The sequence below is a fragment of the Varanus komodoensis genome, unplaced genomic scaffold (genome assembly GCF_004798865.1).
Source record: "Varanus komodoensis strain SLA01 unplaced genomic scaffold, ASM479886v1 scaffold49, whole genome shotgun sequence".
Taxonomy (NCBI): domain Eukaryota; kingdom Metazoa; phylum Chordata; class Lepidosauria; order Squamata; family Varanidae; genus Varanus; species Varanus komodoensis.
The window spans coordinates 1,882,430-1,909,500 of NW_025336072.1; the positions used below are offsets into that span (position 1 = coordinate 1,882,430).

At 40.2% G+C, this 27,071-nt stretch overlaps 1 protein-coding gene across 6 annotated transcripts in view; it reads left to right on the top strand.

The window, feature by feature from the left end:
• The first annotated feature begins 1,166 nt into the window (after positions 1-1,166).
• The window catches only part of LOC123031144 (phospholysine phosphohistidine inorganic pyrophosphate phosphatase), a 168,031-nt gene continuing 142,126 nt past the window's right edge, over positions 1,167-27,071 (top strand). For 5 of the 6 annotated variants that reach the window (XM_044445684.1, XM_044445686.1, XM_044445689.1 and 2 more), the window contains exon 1: positions 1,167-1,314. In XM_044445684.1, coding sequence (XP_044301619.1) covers positions 1,187-1,314 — 128 coding nt within the window. In that variant the 5' untranslated portion in view covers positions 1,167-1,186. Of the gene's footprint in view, positions 1,315-25,118; positions 25,322-27,071 lie in introns of all 6 variants that reach the window. The other variant, XM_044445690.1, reaches the window with a different exon arrangement.

Genomic DNA, 27,071 nt, shown 5'->3' on the forward strand with positions numbered 1-27,071 from the left:
ATACTTTATTAAGATGTTTTAGTGACTATGGAAGTGTTTCTTAAGTGTTTTATATGCATGGCAAGATAAAATGTATACATATACCAAGATGAACATTTGGCTTACCCATGTGATCTGATTACATTACAAGGCTGTTCTCTGGAACAGAACTCATCTGTAACTTGGGGCCTATCTGTAGAGTGGACTAGAACCTTTATTATCATAGCACACTCTCTGAACCACTACAAATTATACTGGCACTACCCCTTTTGAGTTTTCAGCACCTACTGAAGATATTCTTTTTCTAGCAAGCATTCCCAGGAAGGCCATGTTATCTTCTGTATTTGTTGTTGTTGTTGTTAGTCGCGAAGTCTTGTCCGACCCACTGCGACCCCATGGACAACATTCCTCCAGGCCTTCCTGTTCTCCACCGTCCCCCAGAGTCCACTCAAGCTATTGGACACCTTCTGACCTGAGGGGCTCATCTTCCAGTGTCATATCTTTTTGCCTTTTGGTGCTGTCCATGGGGTTTTCATGGCAAAGATACTGGAGTGGGTTGCCATTTCCTTCTCCAGTGGATCACCTTTTGTTAGAGCTCTCTGCTATGACCTGTCCATCTTGGGTGGCTCTGCACGGCATAGCTCATAGCTTCATTGAGCTACGCAAGCCCCTTCGCCACGACAAGGCAGTGATCCATGAAGGAGTATCTTTTGTATGCAGTACAGCATTTATTTGTGAACTTATACCAAATTTTTGTCCATCATTTAACATAAGAGATTCATGAATAGTGTTAAATGAAATACAATATTAACATTAATTACTCTGTTTTCACTGCCAGAGATGAGGATAGGAACTTACGGGATTTTGTGCTTTACCAGCTGGAACAACTTGTTTGGCCTTCAGTGCTGAACACCTTGACCTGAATACGGCGGTGAGGGGCGTTTGCTGCTCTGCCGCATCGCCAAGCTGTCCCCGTGCTCACTGTGTGCGCAATAGCACAATCCTAATGCACGACTGCTCAGCGCCTGCGGGGTCAATAACCGCAAAGGCGCTACTCAGAGCGCACGCAGAGGCCGCCCGCTGCCTTCCCTGTCGAAGGACAACTACATTTCCCAGACGCCTTCGCGGCAGGATCCGGTGGCGGCATACTATGCACGCCGCTAGTCGTGCCCTTGCGGGCGTGTGCGGGCAGCTCTTACCCCGCGTTATGGCTGATTGGGCTAAACACCTTGCGGGCGTGGAGGGTTTGCTGTTAGATATCAGCGGGGTGCTTTATGATAGCGGAGGCGAAGGAGGCGGAGTTCCCATTCCCGGATCTATAGAAGCTGTGAAAAAGTAAGTGGGTGCCCCTGTAGCGACGGTGGCTCGCAGCGTCCTTCCCTCTCCAGAGGAAAGCTTCTGGCCGTGTTTTGCTTACAGTGCCTGGTCCTTGCCGGAGCAGTGAGTAGGGGAGCTCTCTCCCTTCCTCGAAAGCTTGGGGATCGTCGAAGCAACTGGTGTGATCGGAGTTCCCGTCAGGATCCTGTCCTGCACTTCTTTCCGAGGCTTCATTGCAGCACTGCCAAGACAAAAAGTTGACCCCTTATCGCCTGCTGCTAGACTAACACTCCCAGCACCGCTTGATTTCTATACATCGATAAGGCAGCCTCCCACATGTTTCGGACTGCAGCTCCCAGCATACCGTCGCATGGTCATGCTGGCAGGGGCTGATGGGAGCTGCAATCCAAAACATCTGGAGGGCACCAGGATGGGGATGAAATAAGGTGTATATTCTTAAGAGTACAATCCTATGCAGGTTGAGGCAGGAGAAAGCAGCCTAAAATCTTATGCTTTGTGTCTAAAATGCACAAGATTTCACCCTAAAACTGTCTGGTTGGCCATCAGTAGTTACTCCAGTGAATGCACCCCACACACTGCGAAGCATATTTACTATAGTTGACGCACATTTCACTTACTGTTTGAGATCATGCGAAACAGGCATTTCTATACTTACAAATAGTTTGCAGCATTATTTATTGAGTCAGTGAGTAATTTTTAAGGTGCTATCATGTGTTTCTTTGCTTCAACAACAGAAAACAAGGTGAATTGCTAGAGAACATATATCCATGTTGCATATTTTATATGTTTCTTTTTGAGATATTTTAAGGTCATAGCTACATCTCTTAATGCTTTCAAAATCTTCTAGCATTTTTAAAAAGAGGCTTTTACCAGTACTTAAAAGCAGTACCTTTAACATACCTTACTTTAAAATCAGTCTAACAAAACAAAACTGACCTTGACTAGGATGAGCTTTAAGAGACAACTTTAAAAATGGGCAAATTCAAATGAGCAAGCTGGCATGCAATGTGGTCTCTAATTGAAATGAAAGTAATTTGTAAACTGGGTTTTTGTAAAAGATAAATTAACTGATAAAATATTACCTGATACTAAATGCCTGCATCTGGCAGAAAATGTAATGAATTCCTCTAGAATTTATATTCAGTTTCATGTATACTTAGTATTGTGGTAGAAATGAAATAAAAGAAAGCCCTTCTTGCATCTAGTTGCACAGGTAGGAGCAAACCACATATCCAAGAGGGAAGTGCTCAGGGAACATGTCTGACATATCAGAGTTTGTTGGTGTGAAGAGTGTTTTGTTCAACCCTACTGTTAGGGGCCTAGCTGCTTCCTCACCTCAAAGTAAGCAGCGGCAGCACAATATTAGGTAAATAAATAAGAATAAAAATATCATACATAAGGCTCATTTAGTTACCCTTTGCTGTGATCAGAAATCTTACATATGTCAAGCCCTTACAGAGGAATCCATGCAATCCAAACCAAAATGGGTGGGTTCACATGACATGCTAAGCTATTCTGTAAATAAATCATGTTGGGATGGTTGTTTGTTGGTGGAGTTGTAAGTGTGTCAGTACTTTTGTAGTTTTTTTAAAATGGGGAGTTGTTTTGAAGGTGTGCCAGTGTGCACTTATGTTTTTCCACTATATATATTCTTGCTTGGTCAATGTGCTTGTAAGTTTCAGCTGTCAAAGGAGCAAAGTGCCCTGACAGCTCATAGAAAAGCCCTAAGAAGCTGACTGATGGGGACACAGTGAATGGGGCCAGGTGGGTGGTGTTCAGGTGCAAGTTCCACTGTTGCTGGCATTCTCTTTTCTCCATCCTCTTGGACTTTTTAAAATAGGAAAATATACACAGATTTTGTGGCTGGGAAGTAAAATGGAGGGGAAATATTTCAGATTTCATGACTGGGAGGTCAATAGAAGGGAGATGTCATGCAAGGTTTCCTTTTATTTGTTTACCAGCCATAAATTCTTTGAATATTTTCACTTAATTTATTTTCCAGTCATGAAATTTGTGTGTATTTCCAAGTCTGTCAAATTACTGCTTTTTTTTTAACAACCAGGAAATATATATAAATTTTATGGCTGGGAAGTAAATGGAGCAAAATATATGCAGATTTCAAGACTAGTTTCCAGAATGAAACATTAACAGAATTAGAAGAGGACTCCACTTACTTTTTCCAGAAATGAGCTATTTTCCTTGTTTCCAGGATTGCCCCAGGAAGCATTGGCTTCTTGCTACTTCTGGCACAATATGCCTAGCTGAAGGGTTAGCATAGGATACTGACCAGTCCTTCCCTTTAGAGGAGTTGTTCCATCTCATTCATCATTTTGCACTTACTTTATCTCAACAACATGCTTTTGGAGATGCTGCAACCAGATGTATTCCTAGTGTGGTTGCACCATACATTTGTATAAGAATACTGTGATAATGAACTATAAGGCAACTATAAGGCGAACATGAAATTTGCCTTTTTCACAGCAGCTACATGCTGGGTTTAAATGAGCTTTCCATCACAACCACGCAATCCCTTTCTTGGTCAGCCACCACCAGCTCCAACCCTATCAGGGTAGGATTTTCCCCCATGAAGGTGTATTATTAGGGCAAAAAGCACATCACAGAAATTTGCTCACATTAAGCTACACTCCCATTTTAATGACCGTTCCTCCCATTTGAAAAGTTTTGACTTTAAATATGGTAGTCAGTTAAACCCTGAGTGCAAGCAAATCTTGTGGGGGAAGATTGCGCATAGCTTCCCCAACTGCCAGTTGTTTTGGTTATGAAACATGACAACATTATCTTAAGCAAGCTCTATTGAATTGAATGGGAGCTGCATAAGAATGCTCTAGCACAGCTCCCATTCATTTCAAAAGGATTGATGTACGATAACTTCCTGATGGATTGTGTTCTTTGGCTGTCATGCAGTGTCCTAATAAGGAATTAAGATCACATGAAAAGAAGGAATAACACAGTTCTTTATGACCTTAATGGACTATAGTTGAAATATCAAAAGAATGGTTTCACAAATGTTATCTATTCTAAATGTGTCTAGAGCCTAGTGAGATTCTTTGCTTCCATAATTTGTCCAGGTTGTTGAATTTGACACACTCTTCTGAATTCTAAGCTAAACTTCTTAATACCCCTTTCTTAGCCATTAATTCTTGCATCCACAGCCAGGCTATTCTCAGTAACTTAACATTTGCTGATACATTCACAGAACAATCTGATAGTCCTTGGGGACAGGGGTTTTCAGTGGATCTCTCAAATTTCCCCCTTAAGAGACTGAGGAAGTTCCTATGACTTCAGGAGAGGGAAACAGAGGTTTTTCCGTAAACCGTTGTGGGAGCCGTGCATGGCTATTGAAGAGTATATATTGAAGGGAATAAATAATTCTGACATCTGATTGTCCTTCCTCACTAGGCTTTGCCTCTTGCAGTTTCTGTGGAAAGCTCAGTGTGACTGCTCTTCAGGGAGGCTTGGAGAGGGTGGAAAAGGAGTGAGACAGGGGTGAGGAGAAGTGATGCTAGAATTTTCCTTTGGCCTCACCATCATTCTCTCCCTGAAGCCCCTAGATAGGGTCAGTGGCTGGTCTAGAAGGAATGAATGGGAGGCAAAATTGACTGGGGTATCCTTCTTGCTCTGCCTGGCCCTTACTATCAGGGCTTTGGATAGATGGCGGGTTCCAGTCCCAAAGTCCTCAACCTATCAAGAGCAAAATCCATAGGAATAAGTGATATGCCTTGGCCTTCTTTGTGAAACAGACTAATCTAACATTTGTGCTGACCAAATAGACTATTCATTGCTGTGATCATGTAATGGTTCTTGTAGACCTATTAAAATTAGCAGGTTGCCATAAATTGGAGACAGCTCGATGGCACATAACAGTAGCAACAACAACAACAAATTAAAACATGCATTCAGTCTCCTTGAAATGCTTGATCAAAACTAGACACATATTCTGGATGTGAACTTATCAAGGCCTTTTCTAAATGTTCTAGTACTCCCTGTGCTTTCTAGAGATCTCATGTAATAATAACTGAAGAGCTATTCCATACCTGTCATATGTTGAGAATGGGAGCATGATCACACCTTTTATCCTCATCTTCCTCTGCTTTCACATGATGAAGCAGCTGTTTGTGGAAACATCAATACTCATGTTGGGCCTCTTCCCGTACTTGCTCAGCAGGTGGCTGGCAGGGTGGGGTACTGATGGCACAGGTGGAGGTCTCACAGGTGCCACCTGCTCCTCTGCTTCAGTGTGTGTGTGGGGGGGTCACTCATTGGAAGGTTCCATGAAGTTGCTTTCACTCAGTCAGTCAATCTTTATTATGCGGTTACAGACTCGACAAAGAAGTTGCTTTTACCATAGCTGTCACACTGGCTGCTCATAGTCACAAACTCATTTTTCCCTTGGGCAATTAAAAAAACAAGTATTTAATTCCCAGATGTATGATTTTACACTTGCATTATTGAATTTCACATGATTTACAGTATTCTGAGTAATTTTATTCATTTTTATAGTCTGGTTATTGATGAATAGGAAGGGTAATATATTGGCTGTGCTGTAAAATTGTGCATGGTCAGGACAGAAGTATGAGAGATTATGTGAGCACAGCAGCATTTATCTGAATCTACCTCTGTATGTGAATTGTGATCAGAAATATATATAACCCCAGAATATACTATGTCCCTTCATTTAGCTCAAGTGTTTGTTTGGTTTTGCCATGTATTACCACTCTACGCCTTGGGAAAACTGCAACAAATGCTACAATTATACTGAAGTTTTTTCTGGACTTTAAGCTGCAATCCTTTACACTAGGGTAGGAAATAGTTTTCAGCTCTAATGCCAAATTTCACAATGGGAAAGGTCTTGTGAACAAGACCAAGGGAAGAGAAGGTGGGGTCAAATGTAATTTCCATATATATTGGCATATAAGATGACCTTGAAACCCAAAACAGCAAAGCAAAAATTTGGGATCATCTTACATGCCCAACACCAGAAAAACAGAACAAAATATTGACCTCTTCTTATATGAGAGTTACCTTACAAGCCAATATATACAGTAATTTTTCTGAAACATATTTCTTGGTCACTTGTTCCACATATTATTACGGTATATGTAAGCATATAAGACAACTCTTGAAACCAAAAATAGCAAAGTGAAACTTGGGAGGTATCTTATACACCTGTCAAATGTGGCCAACACCAAAAAAACAGCCCAAAATATTGTCCTCATTTTATACACAGGTTGCCTTATACACAAGTCATCAATATATACAGTATTACCATTTTAAGCCTATTCAGAACTAAGAAGGATGATAATTGTGCATGTCTGCTCAAAAGTAAAAAGGACTGAAACTCTGAGCAGCAACTTCAAATAGCATCCCAAATAACAACTCTTGTCTTGTAAGCAACTCTCCTGCCTGCAAAAGGGATGCCTCAAAACCTTTTCAACAGCTTGATTCTTTGCAACATATTGAAAGGTTAATTACCTTTAAATAAGCTAATACCTCTGATCAGAAGTAATAGCATAGAAAGGTTGGGGGGCATGGAGTACCCCTGGGACAGCACTGGGATTCCCTATCCCCACTATACATACTTAACTAGAAGTCCAGCTTAGTGTATTCACTGAGGATTTGCTCTAAGGAGAGATACACAGGATTGCACTATTTGTTAGAAAATAGTCTGAAAATCTATAAGTGTTTCTTTGGGTAACTAGCAAAGCAGATCATTCACAGACATTACTATTAATTCGAAAGATAGTTCTAGTACTATTTATATGCAATAGCAATTCAGTAGTGTGTGTATGTGCTTGATTTAAAATCACCATCATCACCATCATCATCTCTTTAAACAAATGCCGATATATGTATGTTAATTCAGAGATTGCAATGCAATGTAGCACCTTGAAAAGATTCAGTATCGTGTAATATCTTGTAGTGTACATTATCCATCATCACATTCATAAAATGGTCTGGTAAGCAAGAGGGTGTGTGTGTGTGTGTGTGTGTGTTCTTATCTAACTTATTTTTATGTGAGTAGAGCAGGGAAACAAGCTCTACAGAGTGTGCCAGGTCAGAAATTCTAACCAGACTTTCTGCTGCAAGGCATGTACAATCTTACTGCAGTGTTTTCTACTTTTTTTTGATAAAACTGGACAAATAGTATAAATGGGTCTAAACCAACGGCTTATCTGTACTGTCATTTTATGAGGGCTTTCACATCTTGTTTATCTGCATTAGGCTTCCCTCCCACTTAGCTAGACCCATGATTTGGGCTACAAAATATTGCTGTATTGTTTGTTCCTTTGTTTAATTTGGTTCATATCCTGTAATCCATGCAGTCAACTTAAGCTGTAATTTAACTTAGAGTAATGTCAGACAGTGTTGGTTGAAATGGCAGTGAAACCAGAGCCTTCAGGCACAAATGCAAGATGTTGGACTTCTGTATGAAATGCTAGAAACCGCCAAGTCCTAGTTATTTATTAGGGATCAGTTTGTTGCAACAATTAATTTGGCTTCTCGAGTTATTTGACCCAAGGGAGAGAAGGAGAACATACTGAATCTTCAAAGTGTGCCTTGACATGCTCACTAATGATGGTCCTGGGGATGTTTAGAAGGAAAAGTCAAATACATTTGGGCTAGGTCTGCAGCAGTAAAAGAGGGGGCAAAATTTGCTTACAGGGCCCTGAGCTCAAAATAAATGTTGCATTGCCCATGGCTGGCAGCTAGCTTAGGGTTCGATACAGTGCTTCTTCCCTTTGCATCTCCATACCTACTTCAGCTATACTGTGTCACTGCATCTAAAGACTGATTGTGACCATGTTCTGAAAATGAATCTATGAGATGGAAGAAGCAAGTCCTGGTAATGGGGGAATGTGTCGAGGGTGTGTGTGTGTTTTCAGAAGCTTACATATAAATTCATGTTTCTTAACTAGCATGCGGAGGTACTGATGTTGTTGATTTTCTATGAGATCCTGGTCCTGCCTAGCATTGTTTATGGAATTTGCCATGTGCTTTCCATGTTCATTTCAGTGGAAGGACTCTAAGTAGGTCCAACATTGGATACAATCCCTTCCAGGAAAAGGATATGTGTCAGGTCACAGCTGGTAAACATGACAACTATTTCTTTGCACTTTGCCATCTGTCACTATGGAAGTATACACACTTGTAGTAGTCTCATTCTGTCTTAGCCTCAGTTTCCTGTCCGTGGAATGATAAACCTTAACGCTGCAGCTGTGGGGATGTGATAAATACATGTTTGTGCCTGAACAAATCTATGTGAGAGATTTTTCCTTCTTTGTAGTAGCATTCCATTTGGAGAGCCACAGAAAAGGAAAATTCTCAATTAATTGAAATTTGCTAACTGAAAATAGTAATTGACATATTCATTAGTAACATATTCTTCTGCCTAAAACCCATTAGAATGAAAATATTAGCTCTTTAATAAGAAAGGGAAGGCCGTGGCATCAAAAGTATCCAATATTTTCTTACTTTGGAGGTTTACTTCGTAAAGATGAGTGAAGCTCTTAAGGCTGCAATCATATAACTACTTACATAGGATTAAGCCCCACTGAACCTTGATGGGACTTACTTCTGAGGAAACATATATAGGATCATGCTTTTAGGGACCAAACTATATTTGATGTTTAAGCTGTTATAAGATCTTAGGAGCTGGTATGTGCTGGAAAGAGAAATCAAATCAGAAACAAAAGTAGAAATTACTCTTTACACTTGATGACATTTGGGTCATTATATTTATTGCAGAAAAGCTTTTTATTTATGAACTTGATTTCTGGGTTGTTGGGATTTTTTAAAAAGCGTAATGGATGACATTTTTGTCCCAGTGAGGTTATCCTAAATTCAGGACTGAATAATCAAATTCAACTGTTGGGTTACATTTTATGTATTTGTTTGTTTATTTATTATTAGATTTATATTCTGCCTTTTTTTCCCCTAAGAACTCAAAGTAGTTGCTCCTGTTGTAGCCCTGTACCAACTTCCTGGGATTTAGTTTTGAGTTAGCATATATGTTTTCTGATGAAATCTGTTTATCTTTATGTACCTTTTAAAAAATAACTTAACATGAAGTGTGACCTTGTATCCTTTGCTCTTGCCAGCAATTACCTGCATGGCCTTGTTTATTGTTATAATAGGCAAGAAGGCTAGTAAGAAACTTAGTTAAAAGCCATCATCAAATCAAGCATAACATCTCTTTCTGTGCCATTATTGCCCTGATGGTTTTATGCAGCATCGACATGAGGTAAACTATTTGCTTTTCTTGTTGCAACCAGTGAGGACTTGGCCAGTTACAATACTGAAGGTGGTTAAAGAGCAATAAAACATGCCCTGCCTGAGACCTGCTATTTGCATTTACAGCTGTATGCTGATAACATCCCTATTAGCATATACATCTGAAAGCCCACACCAGTTGGACATTTACAACATCCTGTTGTTTGGACACTATAGGGCATCTGTTAGCACAACTTTCAACAGGGCTCTTTAAAACAGGAACGGAAATCTAGGGCATCATGAGGTGGTAGAGCAGCTGGACAGTCATGTTAGAATAAGATACCTGCAGAGTCTTACAAGGGCAGGATGACAAGGGAAGCTAGCAGGACTGGAATTGTAAAACAATTCAAAATGCAGTGGGGGGCAGGGGGAGGCTGAGCTGGTACAGATGATCCCACAAACCTATCTACAAAGACCCTTCTCAATGTCTCTGTGTGAAATACAGATATTCTCTCCTGCATCTGAGTTCTGTGAATGGGAGTGGTTGGTGATGATAGCAAATTCCAAACAGCAGACCACATATCCACATTGATGGAGTCGCAGAACTTTGCCTTCCATATGTCAAGTGCTGAGTACTTTGACTATTTTGTGACATTGTCTTTTTACAATCAGTATGAATTCTGACATTTGGTGTATAAAATGTGCACAATTTCATTAAATGCAAAATTTTAAAACAAGTCCCAATAGCCACATTTCCTTTGTCATCCAGAGACTTCTATCCCATTCCCTCCCTTTAAGCCCAGCTATCTTTTCTCTCTTGATGGGAAACACCAGAGTTGGGAAATAATGGATAATAAAATAATTGACGCAAGAGAAATACTCATATCAAAAACATAAGGCAGGAAAGAGACCCAGGTTCTGGAGCAGGGAATAGGATTAGAAGCAATACTCTTTTTCTGTCTGTATTATGTCCTCCTTTTAGAAAGGGCTTATTCCGTATGCAAATTTCATGTTAACATACTAGTAGTTGTAATGAGGATGAACATGATAGTCAACTTGCAATACTAATAAGAGCCAGCATGATGTAGTGGTAAAGAACATTGGACTGGGACTCAGAAGACCTGAGTTCTAGTTCGCAATCACTGGGGGACTTTGGGCCAGATATAATTGGCTCATGAACCTGTGTACTTGACCCAAACATAATTCATCTTTATTGTCACTTGGTCGTGTATGGCATCACTCCTTCATGGATCACTGCCTTGTCGTGGTGAAGGGGCTTGCGTAGCTCAATGAAGCTATGAGCTATGCCGTGCAGGGTCACCCAAGACGGACAGGTCATAGCAAAGAACTCTGACAAACCGTGATCCACTGGAGAGGGAAATGGCAACCCACTTCAGTATCTTTGCCATGAAAACCCCATAGACAGTACCAAAAGGCAAAAAGATACGACACCAGAAGATGAGCCCCTCAGGTCAGAAGGTGTCCAATATGCTACTGGGGAAGAGCAGAGGGCTAGTACTAGTAGCTCCAGAAAGAATGAAGCGACTGGGTCAAAGCCGAAAGGACACTCAGTTGCTGATGTATCTGGTGGAGAAAGGAGAGTCCGATGCTGCAAAGACCTATACTCCATAGGAACCTGGAATGTAAGATCCATGAATCAAGGCAAGCTGGATGTGGTCAAACAAGAGATGACAAGACTGAACATCGACATCTTAGGAATCAGTGAACTAAAATGGACAGGAATGGGTGAATTTAATTCAGATGATCATCAGGTATACTACTGCAGGCAAGAATACCTCAGAAGAAATGGAGTAGCCTTCATAGTCAATAAAAGAGTAGGAAAAGCAGTATTGGGATACAATCTCCAAAATGACAGAATGTTCTCAGTTCGAATTCAAGGAAAACCATTCAACATCAGAATAGTCCAAGTCTATGCCCCAACCACTGGTGCTGAAGAGGCTGAAGTTGACCAGTTCTATGAAGGCCTACAGCACCTTCTAGAATTAACTCCAAAAAATGATGTCGTTATCATCATGGGGGATTGGAATGCTAAAGTAGGAAGCCAAAAGATAACCAGAATAACAGGCAAGTTTGGCCTTGGAGTACAAAATGAAGCAGGGCACAGGCTGGTAGAATTTTGTCAAGAGAATACGATGGTCATAGCAAACACTCTTTTCCAATAACCCAAGAGACGACTCTACACATGGGCATCACCAGACGGTCAACACAGAAATCAGATTGACTATGTGCTCTACAGCCAAAGATGGAGAAGCTCTATACAGTCAGTAAAAACTAGATCAGGAGCTGACTGTGGCTCAGATCATGAGCTTCTGGTTGCAAAATTTAGGCTTAAGTTGAAGAAAGTAGGGAAAAGCACTAGGCCACTTAGGTATGACCTAAATCATATCCCTGATGAATATACAGTAGAGCTGACAAATAGATTTAAGGAATTAGATCTGATAGACAGAGTGCCTGAAGAACTATGGACAGAGGTTCGCAACATTGTACAAGAGGCAGCAGCTAAAACCATCCCAAAGAAAAGGAAATGCAAGAAAGCAAATTGGCTGTCTGAGGAAGCTTTACAAATAGCTGAGGAAAGAAGGGAAGTGAAAGGCAAGGGAAAAAGAGAAAGATACAAACAATTGAATGCAGAATTCCAGAGAATAGCTAGAAGAGATAAGAATGCCTTCTTAAATGAACAGTGCAAAGAAATAGAAGAAAACAATAGAATAGGGAGGACCAGAGATCTCTTCAAGAAAATTGGAGATATGAAGGGAACTTTTCATGCAAAGATGGGCATGATAAAGGACCAAAATGGCAGGGACCTAACAGAGGCAGAAGAGATTAAGAAGAGGTGGCAAGATTACACGGAAGAACTGATAACCACGATGGGGTGGTCACTGACCTCGAGCCAGACATCCTGGAATGTGAAGTCAAATGGGCCTTAGGAAGTCTGAGCAACAACAAAGCTAGTGGAGGCAACAGTATTCCAGTTGAGCTATTCAAAATCCTAAAAGACGATGCAGTAAAAGTGCTATACTCAATATGCCAGCAAATTTGGAAAACTCAACAGTGGCCACAGGATTGGAAAAGGTCAGTTTACATTCCGATCCCAAAGAAGGGCAATGCCAAAGAATGTTCAAACTACCACACCATTGCACTCATTTCACATGCTAGCAAAGTTATGCTCAAAAATCTACAAGCTAGGCTCCAGCAGTATGTGGACTGAGAACTACCAGAAGTACAGGCAGGATTTCGAAGAGGGAGAGGAACTAGAGATCAAATTGCCAACATACGCTGGATCATGGAGAAAGCTAGGAAGTTCCAGAAAAACTTCTACTTCTACTTCATTGACCATGCTAAAGCCTTTGATTGTGTGGATCACAACAAATTGTGGCAAGTTCTTAAAGAGATGGGAGTACCAGACCATCTTACTTGTCTCTTGAGAAACCTATATGCGGGTCAAGAAGCAACAGTGAGAACTGGACACGGAACCACTGATTGGTTCAAAACTGAGAAAGGAGTTTGGCGAGGCTGTATACTGTCACCCTGCCTATTTAACTTATATGCAGAGCACATCATGAGAAAGGAGGGCCTAGATGAATCACCAGTTGGAATTAAGATTGCCAGGAGAAATATCAGCAACCTGAGATATGCAGATGATATCACTCTCATGGCAGAAAGTGAAGAGGAACTAAAGAGCCTCTTGATGCGGGTGGAGGAGAAGAGCGCAAAAGTTGACTTGAAACTCAACATTAAGAAAACTAAGATCATGGCATCCGGCCCTCTCACTTCCTGGCAAATAGATGGGGAAGAAATGGAAGTAGTGACAGATTTTATTTTCCTGGGCTCCAAGATCACCGCAGACGGGGACTGCAGCCAAGAAATTAAAAGACGTTTGCTCCTGGGGAGGAGAGCTATGGCAAATCTAGACAGCATACTAAAAAGCAGAAACATCACCCTGCCAACAAAAGTGCGTATAGTCAAGGCTATGGTTTTCCCAGTTGCAATGTATGGCTGTGAAAGCTGGACCATAAGGAAGGCTGAGCGCAAAAGGATTGAGGGCTTTGAATTGTGGTGCTGGAGGAGACTCCTGCGAGTCCCTTGGACCGCAAGGCGATCAAACCGGTCAGTCCTAGAGGAGATCAACCCTGAGTGCTCTTTAGAAGGCCAGATCCTGAAGATGAAACTCAAATACCTTGACCACCTAATGAGAAGGAAGGAGTTCCTGGAGAAGAGTCTAATGCTGGGAACAATAGATGGCAAAAGAAGAAGGGGACGGCAGAGGATGAGGTGGCTAGATGGAGACATTGAAGCGGTGTGAGCTTAGGTGGGCTCCGCGGGATGGTGGAGGACAGGAAGGCCTGGAGGAATGTTGTCCATGGGGTCGCGATGGGTTGGACATGACTTTGCGACTAACAACAACAACAACAACAGTATATGGCATCAGAACAGAATTTCTACCATGTCACTGCAGTATTACCTCCATAGGTTTGTACCTCAGAAAATATCTGTAGGTCAGCCCACATAGCTTTGTACAATATATTTTTTTCAGTTTTTTTCATTTTTACATAGATTTCTATTTTGCCACTTAAAATATACAAGCTAATGCAAGTAAAAGGGAAGAAAAATAAAGAAAAAAGAAATGCCATCAGTAAGTATGTATCTTCACTGAAAATGTCTAAACAAATATACATTTGCCCAACCTGTTGCCTCCAGATATTTTAGATTTCATCCCCCCTTACCCATAGCCAGTGTAACCAGTGGTCAGGAATTCTGGGAATCATAGTCAAAAGGCACTCATCATGTTGGAGAAGACTACTTTATGGCTTTGAAGCATTTTACAAAGTGCAACAGTAAAGTAAAGTAAAATTTTCACTTGCAACTCTATCCTTGCTTTCTCAGAAGTAACACCCATTGTCGGTTTTACTTCTGAGTAAGTGCATTCTGATTGTAGCCTTGATACTATAAGCAAGTGCTTGTTTCTGGTCTTTTCCACATGCCTAATTCTGTTCCAGAATTTAATAAAAAGGATGCTGTTTTGCCAGCAAAGTAGTTGTTATGTAAGATCTACCCTCCCACAATCTCTTAAAATGAGTTTCTGTAATCATCAATAACGCCTGCCAAGACCACAGCCTCAATTCTTCTGGAATTGAAGCAATGTTAATCTTTCAGTTTTCTGCCATTGCCATCCTTGTCATGATCAATAAATTACCCATTAGCACTCTCTGTTCTGGTTTAATGCTGTATTTCAAAAAAGCAAAATGATAGGGGCCGTAGGTAGTATATAATCAATAACTTTGTTCGTATCTTGCCAAGCAGCCTTCCAGCACTGTCTTATGTTTTAAGATTGCCACCCATTGCAATAAAATCTTCCTGATCTTTATAGCATCTCCAACATGGTTTTTATGCAGTTGAGAATCTTTCATCTTGCCAGACTTGTAATGAAAAAAATCAAGATTAGTCTGTTCTATGCCTGCTCAGGAATCTCTTGTGTTTCACCCAAGGCAAAAAGCGATCTATTGATGACCTTTGTGTTTCCAGAAACAGAGGTCAACTATTGCTACTAATTTCTCTTACAATGCATTGTTAGATCTCATCTGATTCCTACAGTGCATATCACTGACTTACTCATTCAGTCTGCAACCTCATTTTGAGACTGGGTCTATCTAAACGGTACATAACATCTTGCCACACTTGGACCTTTTTATTTCTCCTCCCTCTCCCTGTAGTAGTATTATCTAGCCTGATGAAGAATTCTGCAGAACTTAAAAGGAATCCTTTCCCTCCTGCTCTTATATCTGAGATCTTTTTTCAGCTTCTATTAAACATTTCTAAGTTTTTAACAAAAGTTCTTGCCTATATTTTGTTAAACTACTAACCTTGTTCAGCCTTCTGTTTACCTTCTTCATAGTGAGGTGTCATTGTAGTTCTTTGATTTGTAATATTAGAAAAGACTAAGGGATTGTATCTGATTATGCCTTTTCTTTGGTAGAAAACACTTCTGCATTTGTGAGGCAGGGCACTTCATTATTGCCAGTTGCTCCCTACCTATAGCTGCCTTCTTTGCCATATCCTGTTCTCTTCTGAAGGGTCCTGTAGGCTTCAAGAGCAGCTTTGGTTGGGAGCGAGTGTCAAGAAGCTTAAATGGGTATGGTACTCTGAAGAGGAATTTTGATACAACCCAAGCTTCCAAGCATTGTCTAAGAATGTGGAGGAGTATGAAGCGCAGAATCACTGACTCATCTTAATGAAAGAAACATCTTAATGAAAGAAATAAAATAAAACCCAGAGATTGTGAGAGAGTGATGGTCAACTAACCCTTAGTAGTCACCTCTAAAGGTTTGTTGTTGTTGTTGTTGTTGTTGTTATTATAACATTTCTATGCCGCCCCTTGCCGAAGCCTCGGGGCGGCTTACAACACAATAAAATACATTGAAATACAATAGCACATAATAAATTACCATTAAATACAAAAATACAAAAAATATATTGAGTTACAAACATAATAATATAAAATTAAAATTATCAGTATAAAATAAGTAAATAAATAATATAGGAGGAGAAAAGAGAAGGAAGAAGAAGTTGCCCTGGCCAGATCTTATATTTTAACAATTAAAATGATGTTTAAATAAAAAGGTCTTTACCTGGCGCCGAAAAACCAGTAACGACGGTGCCAGGCGGACCTCTTTGGGGAGTGAATTCCATAGGTTGGGCGCCACTGCAGAGAAAGCCCTCCTCCGAGTACTTACTCTCCTAATTTCTTTCATGGAGGGTTCCCAGAGAAGGGACTCTCCCGCAGATCTCAAAGGGTGGTCGGGCATATACGGACGTAAGTGCTCGTTCAGGTAGCCCGGACCCAAGCCGTTTAGGGCTTTATAGGTCATAATCAACACCTTGAATTGGGCCCGGGCTTCAATGGGCAGCCAGTGAAGCTGACGGAGGACTGGAGTCATGTGAGCATAACGCCCCGTCCCCGTCAGCAACCTGGCAGCTCTATTTTGCACCAATTGAAGTGTTCGGACCGTCTTCAGGGGAAGCGCCACGTAAAGCACGTTACAGAAGTCTAGGCGGGAAGTCACCAGCGCGTGTGTCACCGTCGGCAGGCAGTCGTACTCCAGGTAGGGGCGCAGCTGATTAATCAGCCGAAGCTGAAGGAAGGCGCTCCTCGCCACCGCTGTCACCTGAGCTTCCAAAGAAAGCTCCGGGTCAAGGAGTACTCCTAAGCTGCGGACCTTATCCCTAAGAGAGAGTGTTGCACCATTCAGGACCAGGTCAACTCCACCCTCTCTGAAGCCCGATCCGCCAACCAACTGTCATTTCTCTCAGTCCTGGACTGTTTTAATCAATTCCTGGACTTAACTTCTGTTAGGATAAACAAACAGTAAAATTACTTCCAAAAAAAGTGCAGTTTGAACAATGAATACAAGAAATAAATAACATCCTAGGAACTCTGTGAGGCTGATTTGTTTTTGCTTGACAGCACCTGGTAACAAGTGAAATTTTATGATTGCTTTCATACATTGCATCAGTCATCTAGTACTGAAAATTAATAGTAATAGTTAATGGCCTGAGATCATATTATGTTAACATTAATGCGAAATATGGCTTAACATGGTAAGTGGCTGGATAGGAAACTATCCTGGAATACCATATGGGCTGTTCAGAGGAAGAAGTTAGATGGCAGATCTCTTTTTTTATATGCTAGTTTGCCCTGATCTCAGGTGAAGTATGCAATGCCTTCAAGGACAAAAGGGGAGCATAGCTTACTACCCCAAAATTTCCTCTAGTGGAAGCAAGCCTGACTTGGATAAAAATCCCTTGAAGACTTTTTAGGAGATGGATCTGCTGTGTCTACCCATACCTTGTGTTTTTTGAAATAAAAAGCAGGGAATACATGCAGCACCTATACTTTCTCCAGGACTCCACTAATAACAAGTGTGGCATATCTTACAGTGGCCCTCCATGGAAGCTGCATCTTCCCGCTCATGTTTTTAGTGATCGTATCAGTGCATTTTTTAGCTGCCACCATCGTAGGATAGCTACAGGCCTTCTTGTGTCACACAGTGCGTTAATCACACAAACACTTCCTTGGGGGCTGTTGAGATGCATGATATGGAAGATTTTGACTGCATGTGAATGCCAGTGGGCAATGGGTAGCTGTCAGATGTGAGGCAGGAAGCAGAAATTTGGCAGAGAGCCTGAGTCTCAAACCCAAGCCAGGTCACAGCCCAATCATGGGGGCTTGTATGGCCCTTGCTGTTGAAAATGATGAGCCTGAGTTTACTCCAGGGGCTGAGAGTACTCTGAGAAGAGCATGGTATCTATGATGCCATGGAGATGTTTCAAGCTGCAATTCTGGTACCTTACCATACTGAAGATTGAGGGTTTTCTAACCTTGTCAGAAAAAGTGGTCCTGCCAGAACCTGCCAGAAAAATGGTCCTGCCAGAAAAGTGGCCCTTTCATGTACTGGAAGTATAAATTGAAAAGGCGAGATCTAAAGCGTGTATTCACATTATAATATAACAGTGTCAGCGTGCCCTAAGTTTTAATTTGTGAAATGAAACCCATTAGGACTTAAGCCGGATCTGTAGGCACATAAGGCATCTACCATGTTGAAGCTAAGCAGGTCTGGGGCTGGCCTGAACTTGGAGGGGAGACCACACGGGAACTGCATGTAGCCACCTTGAGTTCCACAGTGGGAGAAAGGTGGGAAATAAAAATAATGAATAAATAAATAGCTCCTGAGCAGGGTACTCCACCTTCAAACTTCCAATTGTGATAGCAAGTTATTCGAACCAGCAAGAGAATAAGGAATGACACATTGTACAAACTCTGGAATACCATCTTTTCCAATCAATTAGTTATCAATTAGAGAGGAAAGGTCTCTGCAAACGTGTTATGGGAACTTTGCATTCCAGAGTCAATAGCAGAACAGAACAGAGTCTGAGGCTCCGCATTCACAAGATGTGCTGTAAGGGACTACTGAAATTCTTAATTGCTATAGTAGCAAATGTCTAAAGGCTAATTATAGAGCATGATGTATTTCTCCAAGTTGAAAATCAGCCTGTAGGATGGATGGATGAATGGAAGGGCCCTAAATTTCACTGCAGATTAGGAACTGTGGCTGGATGGGTGCTCTCATAGCTTAGGGGAATCTTTTAGTTCTGTAGCTGGTGTGGTCCCTGTATTTTCAATGTGGATCCTCCAGTAAGGAGATAGTCTGTTGCCACATAATGGCATTCACAAAGTTATTGGACTGATTGCTACTTGGGGTAACCTAATAATGCCAATTAATGGATCTTTTGCTAGTCCCTACTGATGCACATAAGCATTCTTTTCTGAGAATTGTTAATAGTTTGTAGGACCATTCACAAAAGATGTACACTAGAGGATAATCCATCCTTGTAGTATTATTGTTTTTAAAAGAAATGGGTACATATAATAGGTCACAGAATCATATAATGGGTAGTTAGTTTGCATCTTTTCAAAAGAAATACAGCTGCCTGAACTATTCACTTTACTTCCTGTTGCAAGGCATTAAGTAAGTCATTATTAAAATGAAGCAAACAATTGTTTCCTTTCTGTTAGCCTCAAGTTAATTGTTTACCAACAGATGCTCTTTATATACAAAGTATAATAATGATTTCACAGTGGAAGTGTTGTATTGGATTTGATTGACTTTTATAGATGATAATTAGTGGCTTCAAAGGCAAACAGTTAACTATCCATCAGTATGAAACAAAGGCCAGTGTAATATGATTACTGGATTATATTGCCCATAAAAATGTTGTGATTAAGGCAGTTCAGTTTAGGAGTAATGGCAAATAAATTTATTTCCTGGGCTATTCACACTAATTAAATAATAGCTAAACTGCAAAGTTCATTGGTGTCTTTGGACTAAACACAGAAAAGTAAGAAAATAAAGATATTCATGTAATTTCAGCTTACAATTAGATCCACGTTACTGTGCTATCAGGCTCAAAGATCAGAAGTCTAATTGGTGAACTTTTAATCAGTCTGTTTCAGTTAATAGATGAAGAACCCCAAGGCTTCTAGTTTTATGCTTTGAATTGGAACAATAGGTTTGAGTGCCCATAACATTGCACAGGAGAGTTAAACATCCTTGTCAAAGCCGAACTATGCATTTTCACATTGCCACTGGTTACATGCCCATCAGTACATACTCTTTGTACAATTAGCTTCTAACACCTGCTACTTGTTTCTTATTCATTTGTATTTCAAAATGTGTTTTGTGGTTGGCCCCCTCCCAGTGGCTTTAGTTAATATATGCAACTTAGTTAATTATTTTGGTTCCTCAGCACCCACATCTTATTTAGGTCCCAGTCTTATAGAGGAAGATGGAAATGTACGAATACCTAGCATTAAGATGGTGAATTCAATTGGCAGCATCTGTTTAGTCTGTCAGATTTTAATCAATCTAACTTCTTTATTTTAACCAGTTTAATCTAACCAAGAGAGAGCAGTTTCAAAGGAATTGTGCATTGTCTTGTGGCCCCACATGTAGGAACTTATTGTCTGGTGCTGACTAGAATGGAATCGGAATGAATATGTTAAAACTGAAAACAGTCAGCTAAGAAAATAAAATTTTAGTTGATTAATCTTACAACTTTAATTGACTATATTTGCATGTGAAGAAAAACGGCAGACTTTGTTTATTTTTAGGTGATAACATGCATATTTTGTAATAGGCCATGTGCGCTACTTTAGAACCACCACCTACTTATGTGGGCAGAATTTCTGTCATTTTCAGTTTTTGCTAAGAAATGTGTTTTGTTTTGAAAAATGTGTTGCCCTGTTTAATTGGCAAAAGCGTCTTAGTATATTAATTTTAATACATTCATCTAAGCACTTATTAACTCGTTAAGACCAAAGGAAAATGGTATTGTTAAGTAGAATAAGGTGACAGATTCTGAGGTAATGTAAAGGCAGGAAACAGTTGATTATTTAATGATGTTTTGATGATGCCGAGAAGTTCCTTTTTTAATTTTCTGCTCCATTCTAAAGGAGTATTGGTTGGTTTCAGCTTGCATCTCAAAACCTGAGGGAAGAGATTTCTGCTCTACAGAATTAGTGCTTGTCGCCACTTTGGTGCCACTTACTTTGCTTTTGATTTGGCTTCTTTATGATTATGAGCATAGGGAAGGGGTGGGCAACCTGTGGTCCTCGGATGCTTTGGCCTGCAAAAGTGACCACCCTACACCATTGGCTATGCTCACTAGGGCTCACAGTAGTTGTGACCATCGAGGTGTTTCACCTACAAGTTGTCTGGTCCTGGGCAGGACCTCAAAAGAGTAGTATCATCTCAGCTTTTTCTCCTCCTTTGCTCGACTGTTCATTTTTCATGTGGTGGTGATAGACTTGTTTTGGTAACTTTCAATAAGTATAACTCCCAGTATGCATTGCTGGTCTGAGATGAGGTAGTCCTAAAGTGTCAGAGTGTCCAAACAATCTCGGTGTTAGCAATCGAACTGTGCACTGTTTTATGCTTCTCCCTTGAAACCTTACGTGACTTTGACATCCTTGCTGTTCTATGGCACAGCCTCCACTCATTAAAAATTACCCTCTCAGTTGGCCTAGTTTTGTACCTCACATATCACACTGTCCTCCTCTACATGAGCTCACCATTATTTGCTACATCTCTATGTATATTTTCCTACTGTCTTTCTTGACCTATTTGCTTTGCTGATACTTTTGGCCTTTCCTTACTATAAAAAAATGGTAAATGAGAAGGTGCTTAAAGAAGGACCACAAGGTTGTTGAAAGGGGAAGAAGGCACTGGCTCTGAACACAAACAAAGAGAGCTTAATAGGTAAAGGTTTTGAGCAAGGACAAGAGAGCATCAAAAGCAAATAGCAAATTATGACAAGGTTACTGTGGATAAGATAATAACGGAAATGATTGTACAAGTAGGAGGGTGCTGTAGTGCTATTAAAGAGATCTATTAAAGATCAAACTAAATATAGCAAATTCTTAGTTGTGTCGTTCAGCTTCTTCAAATACTGGAACTATTCCTTGAGTTGTACATAGAATACAATTTGCTTCTTGGGTTTCCTTCTGCACTGTTTCTGTTTCAACCACCTAATAATTTCAGATTTGGACATCTTGAGGAACAAACCTGGAATGGAATTCCCCTAGATTGTTTCATGAAGAGCTGGGCAAGTGGTCAGGTCATTAACAAACTATGAGTTCTTTAATCATACAAACTATATGACACTATGCGATGTAAAAACACTGGGTTGTATAGAATGTGTTGTATCCAGTGTTGGTTTCCAAGTCCCGTTCATTTCAGTTGGTCACTGTTTAAGTAGGACTAACATTGGATACAAGTTGAAGAGAGAAGATACATTGTTGGGGGAGGGAAAGAGGAGAAAACACATGAACCAAAGCCATAGTAGCTTTGCCTGCATCTGAATGGGATAATGTTGCTTATAATAAGACCTAAACTGAGGTAAGGAGATGCTGTCAGCTATATAATATCATCTCATTGTGTGTCTTCTATGCATCCTTAGGTCTTTAACTAAAAACTTTTTAAATTTAAGGTTGTTTGAAGGTAATCGTTTTTGCCAGGCAATTGCCCTGTTTAATACATATGTAGGTAGTGAGAGTTCTTTGGGGCTACTAAATAGTCCAACAACATCTTTTAGACTTGGCTGGTCTGGGAGATTTTCTAAGGACTTGTGTAACTTACTAAGGTTTCCTTAGAAGAAGGATGGGATATAAAAAAAATAACCAAGAAATAAAGTGCATTCCTTTGCTGGGAAAAGTGGAATGATTAGATCAACAAGGAAGTATAATACCTACAAGTGGGAACTGAAAATGACTTTTGTGTGTGTGTGTGCATGCAATTGAACAAATCATCAATTTTCTCAAACAATCCAGTAAGTCATAATAGTGAGCACATTCCTGGGTTTCTTCATGTAGTAGGTTGGTTATGTAAGAGATATGTGAATATATATATGTATAATTTCAGTGAGGAGTTGTTCCTTCTGCTTTGCCAATTCTTTGAACTGACCTTTACCTCGTTCTGACAGAACAGGACAAGACTCTGAGTGACAATGTCCCACAATGCAATTACTGTGCGTCAGATGAGCTAGTCCCTTACAAATCACCTCGAACTTTACACATCTGCTGGCTGTCAGCATCTGCCAGGTTCATTCACCCGAAAATAATGAAAAAAACTCTCATTATTGTGCCATAACAGGTAAAGTGTTAGGACAATTATTGGACAGCCCGAGTGACCTTGGACAGTCTTAGCCAACTGTCCTTGCCAATTTTCATAGGGGGGTCAGTCTATGAGTATGCAAAATAAAAACAGTGTATTCTATCTCCCTGCTTTTACATGACATAAAGGTTATGACATGAGTTATGGGGTAGAGGTGGAGGAGAGAAATCAAGGGATCATGTTAGAGCACTGTTACTTTCTAAATTGCTGCTGTTGTTCCTCCTGGAATAAGGCAAAATGATGGAAAGAGTCAAACCCATCCACTAAGGTGAGTTCACCTACAAGTCTGAAGACTGGCTATTTGAAGTTGTGTTTGCAACTTAGTGCAATTTTCCATTTCTTTCCACCTTAGTCTGTATGATCTTGTTCGGTCATGTTGTTTTTCTACACTTGTTTATTCATGGGGAGGTGATCAGGCCTTCTCCTTGAAACAAAAGATCTGCTTTCAAGCACATTATTTCATGAATAAACTAATCAACCAAAGCAAAATGTAGTACCAAACGGTGTGAAGGAGCAAACATGGAATGGATCTGAAAGGAATGTGAAGTTGTTTTTCAGTCTTTGCAAAATGTCAATTTGTGGAAGTGTTGTGTTCATCTAAGATGAAATCTTTGCTTAAACTGAGACAGAAGTGACTAATATAATGCTGGATGAGAGAAGAAGTAACTTGTAGACAAATAAAAATGCACAAATAGGAACATAAGAAGCTAGCATATATTGAATAAAGAAAGGTGGTTTTGGTTTGTTTTAAATGGTTAAAACCTTCAGGGCATTATCTATTATTAGTCTGTTATCCATTATCAGACTATTCCCACCTGAGATTGGAAAGAATAAGATTCCTAGTTAGATAGGACCAGACAGATTTGAGCCTTGTCAGTTCTTGATTCACAGGTTGTATATTTGTCTCCTACTGTTCACAGGAGTTGTGATAAAGTTTAAATGCCAAGAGCTGAATGGGGATTACAGAACTCCCTTCTGAGCCCAGCCTGTATCACATAAATGCTGATTTTTGTGGTTATACATCATGAGGTTAATTGGTATTACCTCAGTTAATTGGCATTATACTCTTGCCATCCACACTTATGATGAGGTCATGGATAAGAACTGTCCGCACTTTCTGTCGTAATTCCTTGACTAACAGCACATACTATTAGACATCTGAAGTGAGTCACAGAAAATGGAATATTCTAGTGTGGTCTGACATTATTGTATGCTTCCTCTGTAATATGCAATATTTCTCACTGCAGGTCATAGTAGACATGATGTTAATTGCATGACTACAATTAAGGTCTCTCATTTTTAGCATTTAAATAGTGAGGGGGTGGGGGAGCAATCATCATAGGACCAAGGGCCATGGGGGTTTAACCCTTTCACTCCATGCCAGTTCCAGTGAAAATCATCAGCTTGAAGTTGCTATTTGTTTTGGTAACTTCTCTTCAGGGGAATATGGGTTAAGCTTCAGGGTTAAACTGCTCCCTCCACAATCCTGATTACCTTTCCTGTGGGTGCCATTTAAAAAAAATGACATTAATTACAATCGGACCATTAATGGTCAAAGTACTAACATGCTGAATTCAAGTACATAGTGACTTTATCTCTTCCTGTGATATGACATAAGCAGAATTGGTAAGGAAGTCCCAGTACCTGTGGTCCAAAGCAACAATACTGGGACAGATTTGCATTTGACTATGTACCTCTTTTTTGATGCCTTGTCCTATTCATTTCTCTCCTTCTAATTTAGCAAGCTATCTTAGGAATCTTAGAAGTCTACTGCTTCTGTTTATTTCTGTCATATGCAGGGTAGAATGCTTTGGATGTTGGTGCAGTTCTGTGCTGGGCAAGAGTGATTTTGTTGTTTTCAAACTGTTGGCATTGAGAGAGAAGAAACATTAGTGGTCTTCAAAATGTGGTAATTGTAGATAACCTAATTATCTAATTTCAGTTTTCCTCTCACTTTATTGAACATTGTTTTAGCAAGAGGTCTTAGCCTGTTTTCAGATGGCAGTTCCTTCAGTAGCAGTCAAAATGAGAAATGACTAGGCAAGCACGTCAAAGAAGAGATATGAAGCAGAGTGTGACTTTGACCCAGTATTGCTGTTTCATGCCAGCTCTGCTTACTAGTTTCATTACTAGCTCTGCTCCTGCCTTAGCCCAGGGGTAGATTTGGCAAACCTTTCATCCAGAATGGCACTTGTACTTTTGATCTGAACTAAAATACTGCTCATCCAAGAAGGGCATTACCATTAGACACAATGCTAGCAGGCTGATTTTGCGCATCACGAAAGGACAGAGACTGGTTAGTTATTGTCTGTTTACTTCTAGGGCAATGTACCTCTGCAACTCCCTGACTCACGTTCCAAAATAACTTGGACATCCTTTGAGAGTGAGATGCCATTTGCTGTGCTGCCACTGGCCCAAAAACGTTTGGGCTGACTTTTGAGCTGTACCAGTTTGATTGGCTTAAGTTGGTCCGGATTTCTATGCACTGATCTTTTAAGAAAATTAATGAACGAACTGCTGTTCCAGTAAGCAATCTTCTCCAATTATAATTTACACTTTAAGCTTTGAGTCATATAATTATTCTTAAAGCCTTGATTGAATCTAAAATATATTTTGGTGTGTATACTTCAGTTTAAACTATATTTGAAATAACAGATGTGGAGTACTGTCATCTTAACTGTCACACCAATTGTTCATTGTTCTGAGAAGGTCACATCATAATTCATTAACAATAATTATTCCCAGGGTACACGCCACACTTCTTTACTCAATTGCTTCATTAGCTCATGAGTGATTCTCAAATTCATTGCTCCAATCAATGAAGATATATTTATAATATACAAGTGGATGCTATTAGTTACAATATATTAACTGCCTAATTTAAAATAGAAGAGCTATCTTTATGAAGGGCAATTAACCACTAAGTGTAATTGATAATTCACATACCTATGATTAGGAAAGACAAATAATACCAAAAGAATGAATTTAGAGATAACATATCTGGGTATTTGATATGGTCATTTCCTAGTTTTCCATTGGGGATCACATTTTTCAGAACTGCATCTCATAGATATATCTTTTCTAAATTGAATGGATTGTGTGTGTAAAGGCATGCACCCACATGAATACCATACTGTAAAAAAGCATGTCTTGGGTGATTTTAGATTTTGATATCTTTGGGAAGAGGCTCTGTATTATTTATTTCATTCTGAAAGTAAAAAAGGTATACAGGGGCCATTCTGAGATAGAGTGGTACCTCGGTTCACAAACTTAATCCATTCCAGGACTCTGGTCACGACCCGAATTGGTTGTGAGCCAAGTCAAATTTCCCCATAAGGTTCAATGTAAATAAGGTTAATCCGTTCTGTAAATATTGTTTTAATCACAAAAATTTGAAACAAAGCAACAAAGAACAACGAAGTAACAAATTATGGTACAGTAGAGAACACTAACCTAGGTGGGGAGGAGGTTATTGTTTGGAGGGAGAGTCCAAATGATAATTGTGCGATTGCAATCGTGCTGGGGCGGGGGGAGGAGATGGCCACGATCGTGATTGTGCTTGTGCAGGGAAGATTGGTGCAATGGTGATCGTGCTCATGCACAGAAGACGGGTGCGATCGTGCTCAGGGGGAAAGACGAGCGTGATAGCGATTGCGCTCATGCGGCAACATGGCCATGATTGTGGTCGTCACCCAGTGCGGAGTTCTGAGGAAATATTTTTCTGAAATTTCTGTTTGCAACCCAATTTGGTCATGCACTGAGGCGGTCATGAACTGAGATACCACGGTACTTTCCAATTGTGAATTACTTATAGCACAAGCTTTTTATATATGATACTCAAGCATAAGTCCCATTATTTTGAAAAGGGCTTACTCCCAGATAAATGTCTATGGGTTTGCAGCTTGATTTATAATTTTCTGGCTTGGATCCTGTGCATATTTGAGCTTCTCTTGGATTTTACCACTACCTGACTTGCAAGAATAGCAGTTTGGAAAATATGTTCCTATATGAAGTCAGAATCACTAACAGCATGGATAATGCCTAGTTCTTTGCTTGCAATATCCCATTAAACTAAGAATATTTCTCTGTGTCCAGAATTTTGAGAAGCACAGGAAACAATGACCCTTATTGTTGGTTGAGAGGGGAAAGTAATCTACCCTGAATCCTTGAGATTGTGCACAATAACAATCAAATGAAAGGGGATTTGAACGGTGCCAGATATTTTGAGTCTGAATTCAGATTGTCCAATCTGCAGCCCAGGTTGAAACATGCTGT